General features: G+C 34.9%; 1 protein-coding gene across 1 annotated transcript in view; it reads left to right on the top strand.

Annotated features, from left to right (window-relative positions):
* Positions 1 to 12,429, top strand: part of EXOC6B (exocyst complex component 6B) — a 621,707-nt gene that overhangs the window by 300,811 nt on the left and 308,467 nt on the right. The window contains exons 9-11 of the mRNA XM_055312561.1: positions 5,134 to 5,217; positions 5,786 to 5,832; positions 7,117 to 7,237. Coding sequence (XP_055168536.1) covers positions 5,134 to 5,217; positions 5,786 to 5,832; positions 7,117 to 7,237 — 252 coding nt within the window. The remainder of the gene's footprint in view (positions 1 to 5,133; positions 5,218 to 5,785; positions 5,833 to 7,116; positions 7,238 to 12,429) is intronic.

Below are 12,429 nucleotides of genomic sequence, written 5' to 3' on the forward strand. Positions count from 1 at the left end.
TGGGATTCGATCCCGGGTCTCCAGGATCGCGCCCTGGGCCAAAGGCAGGTGCCAAACCTCTGCGCCACCCAGGGATCCCTAGGGGCCATTTTAAATCGCAAAGTCACCAACAGGAAGCACAAAAATGCAAGACCTCCAGGTGGCCAAAAGGTACATGAAAAGGTGCTCAACATCACTCATCATCAAGGATATGCAAATCAAAACCACAATGAGATATGACCTCGAAGTTGTTAGATGACTGTTATCAAAAAGACAAGAACTAACAAGTGTTGGTGAGGTTGTTGAGAAAGTGGAACCTTTGTTGTCTGTTGATGGGAGTGTAAACTGGTGTAGCCACTAAGGAAAATAGGTTTCTCAAAAAATTACAAATAGAACTACCATATGTTCCAGCAATTTCTGGGTCTTTATCTGAAGGAAATGAAAACACTAACTGAAAAAGATATGTGCACCCCTATGTTCATTGTGGCATTATTTACAACAGCCAAGACAGAAACAGCCTAAATGTTCCTTGATGGATGAATGGATAAAGAACATGTGGGATCTGCATATACAAAGGAGTATTATTCAGCTATAAAAAGGAATGAAATCTTGCCATTTGTGACAACATGGCTGGACCTTCAGGGCATTCTGCTAAGTGAAATACGTCAGACACAGATAAATACTGTATGATCTCATCTATATATGGAATCTAAACAAACAAAAAACCCAACTGAACTCATAGATAGATTGGTGGTTGCCAAAAGTGACGGATAGGGGAATTGGGTGAAAGTGAGGAAAAGGAATAGTCTTTTGGTTACAAAATAAGTAAATCCTGGGGATAAAATATACAGCTTGGTGACTGTAGCTAATAATACGTTATTGGATAATTGAAATTTTCTAAGAGAGTAGATCTTAAAAGTTCTTTTCATAAGGGAAAGAAATAGTATGTGGTGATAGGTGTAAATTAGACTTATGGTGATGATCATTTTGCAATATGTGTAAATACTGAATCATTAGGTTGTACACCTGAAAATAATATAATGTTATATGTCAGTTATATCTCAATTTTTAAAAAGCACAAAAGAGAGAGAAAAGAATGTGGCACTGGATGACTGTGGAAAGGATAATTGTTTATGTTATGAGAACTGAAGAAAGGAGACAGAGTGTTGCCTTGTTTGACCTTAGCTAGGAATATGTGCATTGGGTGCAGCTCAAAATTTTCAGCACTCTTGTACTATGACTATGACTATGAATGACTATGAAAGCAGCATGGGTATTGATTTTGAGGTTACAAACAAATTTTGGCAAGTAGGCACATTTGCAAATATGGAATCCATGAATAACAATCAACTATATATCTCTGCCCTTATGTTTTCTCACTGACTAAAGGACACTACCATCAAACCAGTTACCCAGGTTAGAAGCTTCGTGTTAGCTTGCTGTCTTTTCTGTCCTTTATCACCAAAATCCAATCATCCAATCAGCTATCAGCTTGTACCTCCTAAATATATGTCAGGTTCAGACTGATCTTTTTTTTTTTAATTTTTATTTATTTATGATAGTCCCACAGAGAGAGAGAGAGAGGCAGAGACATAGGCAGAGGGAGAAGCAGGCTCCATGCACCGGGAGCCCGACGTGGGATTCGATCCCGGGTCTCCAGGATTGCGCCCTGGGCCAAAAGCAGGCGCCGAACCGCTGCGCCACCCAGGGATCCCTAGACTGATCTTTTTATATATAATTTTCCCTTTCTTCATTTTACTCAGTACATTGCAACTTACAGTTTTCTAAAACTCTTATTGTCTCTAGAGTTGAAGTCCAAATATCTTAACAAATTTACAAAGCCCTCTAGCCTTTATTTCTTGTCATTCCTCTCTCTTACACTCTGAGGGTCCTGCCATGAAGAACTTCTTTCAGTTCATGGGATACATGATGCTTTTTTTCTTTGAATCTCTGTATCTCTATGAGAAATATTTTTCCCTTTCTTTTTTACATGGCTTATTCTGACTCACTCTTTAATTTTGAATATAAATGGCTTTTTTTTTTTTCTGGGAAGGTTTCTCTGACACTCCTCCCACTCACTACACACATACACACACACACACACACACACACACACACAGCCACTCCAATCTATAAGATTCTGTAGTATTTGTTTATTTAATTGCTGGTTTTCCACCATAGACTATAAATTCAGTGATGACAGGAACTATTCTTTATTGTATGGTTAGCACTTTATATATATATAAAGTGACTTGTCATTCTATGATATTATGTGTGTTGATTGATTATTACAAAGCCTTTGGACTAGGAATACTAACGGCATAAAATGAAAACAAACTAAAACTACTTTTCATTGGCCTATTGTTATCTGCTTATACTTCCCCTGGCTTTTGAGGTGGGTTTTAAAAAATTAATATTAATGATCAGAGGAGCTTGAAACTCAAGTGACAAACTTTTATAGTTCATCTGTTGATCTGTTTGTGAAAAGATAGGCACTCAGCCAGACTGGTCAGACATCTACTTCAAATTCTACCTGTAAGTGTTGGGTTGACAAAATTAGCAGAGGAAATAGAATACTCAGAGGTCAATTTATTTAGCAGCCATTAGGGAAAATCTAACTCATTTTTGTAATGGAGAAGCCAGAATTATTAGATAAATTGGTCTTTTCTTATGTTTTTAGTTTATTGAATGGATATTTGAAAGGCAAAACCATATCTAGTTTAGAACCAAGTAGAGGTCTATGATAGGTTTTTATATAGAATTTCATCTTGTATATTTTCTATCTTTTTCAACAGATTATTAAATTATTATACAATGGTCTAATTTGAGAGAAAACTTTCCCTAAATTCTCAGCTAAAGTGTATCTTGGCTCCAAAGCATGTTGAATGTGTAATGTCACACAAAAATAATAAAGGGCCTTTAGGGCTGTTAAATTTAAAATGAAAAGCCCTTCAGTGTGTACAGAATGTAATTGACATTTAATAATACCACGATGCTGTGAAATGGTGACAAGTGGGGAATAACTTTAACAAACAGGCAGTTTCCACTTCTTATTTCTTAAATAGAAGCATTTGCTACCTCATTAACTTATGGACTAAGAAATAAGAAAGCCTTAAAATAGCTGTCTTAATGTTTGATTTCATTTTATAGCAGGAAAAACTCAGGTGCCTACAGTTATAATCACTTTAGCATTTTAAATTTGTTTTTAAGCTACACCAGGGGTCAACAAACCATGGACCACATCCACCCTGCTGCTTGTTTCTAGGTGACCTGTGAACTCAGAATGGCTTTTACATTTTTAAGTGGTTGGTAAAAAATAAAAAGAAGACTATTTCATGATGATGAAAATGATATGAAATTCTATCATTCAGTTTCCACAAAAACGTTTTATTGGAACACAGCCACACTCATTTATGTACTGTCTGTGGTTGCTTTTGCATTTCAGCAGCAGAGGTGAGTAGTTGCAACGGAGACCATATGGCTTACCAAGCCTAAAATATTTACTATCCTGCCCTTTAGAGGAAATGTTTGCCAACCCCTGAGCTTACGCTATGGAGTTATTGTGATTTAAATCAATTTTTCCGGTTTAGGGATCTAACGGAGTCATGTTGAATAAGATTCTTTAGACTTTTCGCAAGATGAAGGAAACTGAACTTGGGTATTGGGTAGAGTTTATACTTTTTTGCATGGGCAGGGCTTTCATTTCCATCATTGATTTCATCTCAGTTTTTAAAATAATAAGCACATGCACAGTGGTGATTATTTATCAGACACTGTTCTAAAAGCTTTATAACTCATCTGAATCTTCATGACAATGATGAGGGTGACATGTCTACAGAAGAGAACACCATAGCACATCTGTCAGTGAAAGCCGAATCGTTAAATGGTGGAAGCTAAATTAATGAAAAGTTATACAGCTGGTCAGGTGACTTAGGCAGCTAAAAGGAGCAGATTCACAGTTTGAATGAAATCATAGTCATCTGGTCGCAAAATCAGTGCTCTTAACCACTGTACATGCTGTCTCTCCATTTCTACTTTTATATATTTAGAAAAGTCTTGGATTAAGAGTAGAATTTAGTCATAGTAGGGCATTGTGTTTTAAAAGCTTTAAGTTTTATTAGTTTCTAGGGCTGCTGTAACAAAGTGTCACAGGTTGGGTGGCTTACACAGCAGAAATTTATTCTGTCCCAGGTTTGGAGACTAGAAATCCAAAATCAGGCATCAGAAGGCCATTGTCTCTCTGAGACTCTGGGTGGCATCCTTCCTTGCCTCTCCCCAGCTTCTGGTGGTGGCCAGCAGTCCTTGGCATCCTTGGCTTCAGCTGCATGGCTTCCATCTCTGCCAGGGTTGTCTCAGAATGTTCTCCCTGTGTATCTATCTCTGTGTCTTTTCTCTTTTTCTTTTAAGGACATCACTTATATTGGATTAAGGGTCACCCTATTCTAGTGTGAATGCATCTTAAGTACATCTGGAGTGACACTATTTCTTAACAAGGTCCCATTATGGCAACCCAGGAGGGACATGAATTTTGAGAGGATGTTGTTCAACCCATTTATAGACTCATGAGCCAGCTCTTGTTCTCTAGAGCACCTTTCAAAGTAAGAAACTGTGCACTAAGAGTTTTCCGGGCTTTGTTTCTTCTTTTTCAGTGTTAATCCTGTACTTGATTATATACTAGCTGGGAAGACTGATTTACTGTTCTCTGCTTCTGCCTTTTTCCTGCCTCCTTCTGGCCCTTTGCTCATGATTCATTTGAGACTGGTTTTCATTCTGAACATTTTTCTTCTGGAATGTTCAGTGAGGTTTTTAAGGAATATTTTCTCAACTGCTCTTATGAGAATGTTGGTTTGTCTTCATTCTTGTGAATTTGTGATAGTTGATTCAGCAACCAGCTTTGGTGTGCTGGTGGTTGAGTTCTGGTAGTGTCCTTTTAAGACTCTTTTGTATCCATTTTTATGGGATTTGTCAGTAAGTTTCAATAAATGGTAATAGTCATTTTTATTTTTTTCTGTGATTATTATCATTGTCAAAATAGCAGATTTTGAGAAATGTGTGGTTGCCTCAAATCTAGATGTGGGAGCTTCTCCTTTCCCATGAAATACTAGAATAATTGATCAAATTGTGTCAACTCGTTTCCTTTTGTTTATTTTACAGGGTGCCCGTGAAACATTTGAGAACTACTACCGAAAACAGAGGCGAAAACAGGCCCGTTTGGTGCTCCAGCCTCCATCTAACATGGTAGGATCACCAACTTAACTTTTCTCAGTTTTTCACTTTTCTTCTCTAGCATCTATTCATTATCTTTCATATGTACTATTATTTATTTATTTGTTTATTTAAAAGATTTCTATTTATTTGAGGGAGAGAGAGTGAGTGGGGCGGGATGGGGGGAAGCACAGAGGAAGAGGGAGAATCAGATTCCCCCACTTAGCAGGGAGTCCTGTGGGGGCTTTATCCCAGGACCCTGAGATCATGACCTGAACCCAAGGCAGATGCTTAACCAACTGAGCCACCCAGGTGCCCCTATTTTTTTTTTTAAATGTTGCTCTGAGATCATTTTTGGTGGATGGGACAGGAAGAAAATAGCAACTAACATCTGTTGATTGCTATGTGTCAGGCATTGTTTTAAGTACTGGGTGTGAATTATCTCATTTCATCCTCATTATAACCCTGTAAGGTTGTGTTCTATTGTTATATTCACCTTCGAGTCTTGGGAACTGAGCCTTAAGAAATTAAGGAACTGATTTTAACTTTGTCTTAATGTATCAAAGTAGAATAACTTTTTTTCTTCTTTGTTTTGTTGTAGCATGAAACTTTAGATGGCTACAGGAAGTATTTTAATCAAATTGTAGGGTAGGTATATATGTGTGTGTTTGTGTGTGTGTATTTAAATTTATACACTTTGGATACCTGGATTCATGAGACTTGGAAAAATAAGTTTTCCTTGGGAAATTATTTTTCATTTTTTATTTTAAATTCTTAAGGTCTAGTTTTGATTTTCTAATAATTTTAAAGGAGTGTTTCTTTGGTTTCAGCATTATATTGTTGGAGAGTAGTTTTGATGAATAAAGAGAGAAAAAGTCTGAATTGTGATTTTATTATACTTGTTTATTTCTCCATTCTTGGTAAGAGGGAACCAAATAATTAGCAAAAGTTTGCAACCTTTTTCTAAAAGGGCCAAATAGTAACCTATTTTAGGCTTCATGGGCCATACGATTTCTGTCACAAGTATTTGGCTCTGTTGTTGCAGTGTAAAAGCAGCTACAGACAATACAGAAATGAGTGAATGTGGCCATGTTCCAATAAAACAATACTTATAAAAACAGGCAGTGGGCCAGATTCGTCCCATGGGCTATATAGTTTGCCACCATCATCTAGAGTATACAAACTAATATGGAATTGCATTTCCCAAATAAACACCTCAAATATAGGCAGTTAATTCTCATTGCAAAATAATGACTTTGCAGTTAAAAGAAAGAGTAATGAGTTGGATGTTCCATGAAATCTCTTTTTTATTTCAGATTTAGATTTTTTTAATGTGATAGTTGTGATTATATCTTAAGAATTCCTTATTTAAAGAATTATTTAGTATGAACACTTAACCAAGATTGCTGAAGATACTTTTTAAATGCACAACAATAAAGCTATAGTAAGGTGTTAAAAAATAAGTTTGCATTTTTTTTGGCCTTTGTACGATACCTTTTTAGTCCTGTAATGAGGAGGTCCATATAAAGGGAATCATTTTGATATTTTGTACGTTGGGCTCTTACAAAAATGTGTATTTCAGCTTCATTCTCTCTTAAAACCAATTTTTTTTTAATGTCTTAATGGCCTGGTGTTTTTAATATAATGCAATTAGCCTCCTTTACCTGAAAACACTTTCTTCCCTTTGAATTTGCTGACCAGTATGATTAACATTTAATAGAAATGTGACTCTGATTTCTATAAAGTGTTTAGACAAAATTCTAAGTCCAAGAAATGTGATTTTTGTTTAAGACACCAAGTAGCTTTCTTTAAAAAAAAAAAAAAGCTGTTAACTTTGAATTTGATGGCAGCTATTAATGTTTGTCAGACTCTGAAGATAGTAGTCAAACTGTAATTTTTGACAGCTGTGCTTTCTTTTTTCCTCAATCTTAGCTTTTTTGTGGTTGAAGATCACATTTTACATACAACCCAGGGCTTAGTAAACAGAGCCTACATTGATGAACTCTGGGAAATGGCACTTTCAAAAACCATCGCGGCCCTACGCACCCACTCGGTATGTAAGAAGCCCATGAGAAGTTCTCACTTATTGCTGATACACTGGCCAATGTTGTCCTGCTTTAAAATAATCAAATATGTATTATGTGGAATCACATACTTGGAGCTTTTTCAAAGACATATGGAAGTAGCCACTTCAAATTGCCATCCTTTCTAACACTGAACTCACTTTTTTTGATGCTCTCTGCAATTAAAAAAAACAAACAAAACCAAACAGCTAACATTTATTGGAATCCTCTATGTCAGGCTTGTTATGTCTACTTCATATATATATATATATATATATATATATATATATATGGTAGATATTATTATTATATTTACCTTATGGTCTGGGGAACTGAACCTCAGAGAAGTAACCAGCCTAATGTTACACAGTAAGTGGTACAGCTTGGATTTGAATCCAGACACCCAGAATCCATATTCTCAGCCATTACTCTATATTGCTTTCTATAATGCCAGTTCAAACTGGTTTGGAGTTTACAGTTTTATTATTTTTTTTGAAAAAAAAAAAAAGAAAAAGCTTACAACGTATCAATAAGTTACTTAATTACGAGTTTCCATAATTTTGGTATATTTTATCAAAACATGAATTTTTGATTATAGCTCACTTTATTTCAGATAGATAATGTTGGCTCTGAATTTTATTCAATATTTCTTGAACACATTATGTCATGTTGACAACGGGAATATAACAGTGAACAAGATGGATGAAGTCTTTGATCTCAGAAAGTTGTATTTTGATTGGGGAGGTTCCCAATGAACAGATAAATAAGCATATCAGATAGTGATAATACAATGCAATTAAAACAGTGATAGATTAAGACAACAGGGTGCCTACTTTTGACTGGTTGATCAGAAGTGGCATTTTTAGAATCAGAATATCAAAGAGTCACTGTTAAATTAAAAGGGAATTGTAGGTATAAGAAATAGTAGTACAAGGGCTTTGGGGTTACTTTTTTATCTGAACTCTTTAAGGAATGATAGTGAGGACTCAGTAATAGAAGATAATTTAGCATTTAGAAATTTCAGTAAACAGCTCTACTATCCATCTATTTGTGCCAGTGAGAAACTTAAGTTATCCATGATCCTTCAGCTTTCTTATCTCTTCATCATCAAGTGTTCCAGAGTACATACAATGCATAAAATCTGTAATTGATGGGACTGTAGCTCTTTTAGGGAATTGAAAAATGTTCAGAGTGGGTAGAACATGGAATATATAAAACTAGGCATGGGATGAAGTAAAAATAAAAAAGTAGATAGATGTCATATTATTTAAGACCTATTTGATGCTTTAAGCCCTGGGTTAAATGGAGTGTATATGTGTTCAGTGTGGGGATAGGGTAAATTGTAGTGAGAAGATCAGATTTCCATTCTAGCTAAATTAAGGATGAGGGATAAGAAAGGTTGTGAGTGGAACAATTAGACTAGTCTAATATCAGGCAAGAGATGATGGTAGCTGGACCAAGGGGTGATAGTAGATATGGAGAGATGTGGATGAATTTGGAGAGATTTTTAGGAGGTAAGATTAATTGTATTTTCTGATGGATTAGATATAAAAGATAAGGATAAAAGCATATCAAGGTAATGCCTAGGTTTATGATTTCTTTCCCTTTGATGGTTTGGAGTGGAGAGGTCATCAGTTGCCTTTGGTTATGATTACTTTGCCTTTGTGCCATCCAGGTGGTAAGGTATAGTTTGGTTAATATATGAATTTGAAACCAAAGAGGATATGTCATTGAATGCATTGCAAATGTTTTTCTCCTTTTATTTTTATTTATGGCTTCATTTTTGGTATTTAGAAATGTTAACTGTTTGCCTATTTATATATCTATCTTTTTTTTTTAAGGTTTTATTTATTTGAGGGAGAGAGTGTGTGAGAGCTAGCACATGAGCTAGGGGCTGGGGGGAGGGGCAGAGAGAGAGGGAGAAGCAGAGTCCCTGCTAAGCAGGGAGTCTGATGTGGGGTTCTGTCTCATGACCCTGAGATCATTAATTGAGCCCGAGGCAGATGTTTAACTGACTGGGCAACCCAGGTGTCCCCATATATATCTATCTTATTTTAAAATTTCCCTCATTACTTACATGTGACCTAGGACTCATCTGACATTTTTACCATTTTATTATTAACTATCTTATATGTAAATGTAAAGATTCTTTTTTTGTGTGTATAAAAATACAATATACAATATGTATTTTAAATAGAAACAAGCTATGTTTTTCACTTAGTGTCTAATCAATCTGTGTTAATTTTAATATATACTTGCATAGTATTCCATTGTTAGAATGTATCATTTAAAATAATCCACTTTTAAAAAAAGGTTTTGGGCCTTTTTTTAAGCTACTATAAACATTGCAGTAAATTTTATTTTAAAATTTTATTTATTTATTTGAGAGAGAGCACAAGCAGGGGGAGCAGCAGGCAGAGTGAGAAGGAGAAGCAGGCTTTCCACTGAGCAGGGAATCCAAAGCAGGGCTCGATCCCAGGACCCTGGGATCATGACCTGAGCAGAAGGCAGGCAGTTAACTGACTGAACTACCCAGGCATCCCTGCCATGAATATTTTTATAAAAATATTCTTGCATAATTGAATGCATCTAGAATAAATTCTTAGATGTGAGATTACTGTGTTAAAGGATATGTACATTTCTTAGGCTGTGGGTGCATATTGTAATTTGCTTTGCAAAAATATTGTATCATTTAGCCCTCTGAGCATTGTCTTTTAGAATGCCCATTTCCCTATCCCTTTTACTTCACAATTATGTTTAAAAACAAAAAAGTCATTCCTAGTCTTTCAGAAATTATATCTTAATTTAACATGTTTTTCTTTGATTAATACTGATACTGAAATTCTCTTCAGACATTTTTATTTATTTGTGTATCTTCTCAAAGTTTCCTGTTCATATGCATTGCCTTTATATTTTAATAGTTTAAAATATTTTTATTACATATTAACAAAACATGGATGCTAGCCTTTAATCTGAATGTTAATCTCTGGTCTGATATATAAGTTGCAAATATTTTTTCTTAGTTTCGTGTGTCTCTAGCTTTGCTTTGCTTTGCTTTGCTTTTCGTAGCTTTACAGAAGTTTAACATTTTTTGTAAATATATTGATTTTTAACTTAAAATTTATGTCTTCTTTATTCCAAAGAATATATAATTATTTGTCTATATTTATTTCTTGTATTTCTGTATGGTTACTTTTATATATATAAAGTTTTAGTATGGGGAGTGAGGTTGAATTCTTTTTTTAAAAAAAGATTTTATTTATTTGAGAGAGAGAATGAATGCATGCATACACACATGAGTGAGGGGAAGGGCAGAGAGAGAGAATCTTAAGTAGACTTCTCGCTGACCGTGGAGCATGCCATGGGGCTTGATCTTATGACCCTGAAATCATGACCTGAGCTTAAACCAAGAGTTAGTGCTTACCCACCTGAGCCACCCAAGTGCTTCTTGGATTCTATCTTTAATTTAAAAAAAAAAAAAGGTTCATTACTTCCAGTAACATTATTGTGTTAATCTCTTATTTTATTCAGCTCAGATTGCCATAATGAAATGTCATAGATGGTACTTAAACAACAGAAATTTATTTTCTCACAGTTCTGGAGGTTGGAAGTCTGAGATCAGAGTGCCAGCGTGGTTGGTTTCAAGTGAGAACTCTTCATGATATGCAGATGGCTGTGTTCTCAGCATGTCCTCATATGGCCTTTTCTCAGTGTGCATACTAGTGTCTCCTACTCCTTTTATAAGATTACCGATTCCATCAGATCAGGGCCCTTCCTCATTTGACCTTAAATATCTCTCTAAGTTCCATCTCCAGATATAGCTATACTCGTGGCTAGGACTATAACATATGAGTTTGGGTGGGTGGGGGTGAGGCATAATATTTAGTCTATAACATCTCTTTCTTACCAACATATTTTGGAGGCTACCTTTATCATAAAGTGATATATTTTATGAATCCTAAGCTCTGTTGCTAGGCTCTATGATTCCCACCCTTCCTTTCCTTCTTTCTCTCTGCTTTGAACCAATACAACATTGTTTTGATTACTATAATTGGTATAGTATGGTGTAGTTTCTTACAGGATATGTACATTCTTTAAAATCCTCTTTTTAGTATATGCTAACCATTTACGCTTTTTTTTTTTTTTACTCTTCCAGATTAATTTGAGAATCACTTTGTCACATCCCTTTCACCACTTACAACACCCCCTCCTCTAGTTGAATTATAGTGTTACTAGTTAGTGAATCTGGAAATTAAAATGGCGTTAGTTGACAAACTTCAGCATCTGGTATTTTTCACTAGGAATATATGTATTTTTCTCAATTATTTGCTTTCATGTGTTTTTGTGAAGTATTTTATATACTTTCTAAGTCCTATAACTGGTGTTTTATGTTTTTTTCCGGTAATATTTTGAGGAAAGCTTTTTCCCCAATCATATTTTATTGACAAATATTGTATTCTATGGAGAGGGGTGCTTGATTTGGTTTATTATCTGTCCATGTTGGTGATTTCATCAATTTTATTATTTTCCTGAGAAAAGTTGTTTTTCTCTTAGAAAACTTAGATTTCTTGCAAGCAGTCTCTTCTTTGTAAAGCAATGGTTCTTACCTTTTTCTCTGTGACTTATATATACATTTGAGAATGTAACAGATCTACTCAGTTGGAAACTGTCCTCTCTTCTTCATTATGCAGTTGTATTTGATGTCAGTAAGAGCAGGATACTTTCTAAGTATGCTGATTAAAATGTAGATCTATGGAGAAAATTACTCTTAATGGAGCCTTTTTTTGTAGATGTATTGTGTATATTCTTTTGAATTGAAGAATAATAACAAAATACTTTTTTTCTTCCCAATAGTTCAGTATCAGTCTGTAGAGACAGAAAGTAGATTAGTAGTTGCTTCAGGCTGAAAGTAGCTAGGGGTATAATTTAAATGACATGCATTTTCTTTTTGAGGGAATAAAATGTTCTAAAATTGACTGTGGTTATGTTTGCACATGTCTGTGAATATACTAACAACTATTAAATTATATACTTCAATGGGTGAGTTGTATGGGAATTATATCTCAACAAGGCTATTAAAACATAACTCAGCATCACATACATTTAGAATCATTTTATTTATTATGAGACAGAGTAATTGATACCATAGATGTTAATTCTATTTCATGACACTGTTTATTGT

The sequence above is a fragment of the Nyctereutes procyonoides genome, unplaced genomic scaffold (assembly GCF_905146905.1).
Source record: "Nyctereutes procyonoides isolate TBG_1078 unplaced genomic scaffold, NYPRO_anot_genome, whole genome shotgun sequence".
Classification (NCBI taxonomy): Eukaryota; Metazoa; Chordata; class Mammalia; order Carnivora; family Canidae; genus Nyctereutes; species Nyctereutes procyonoides.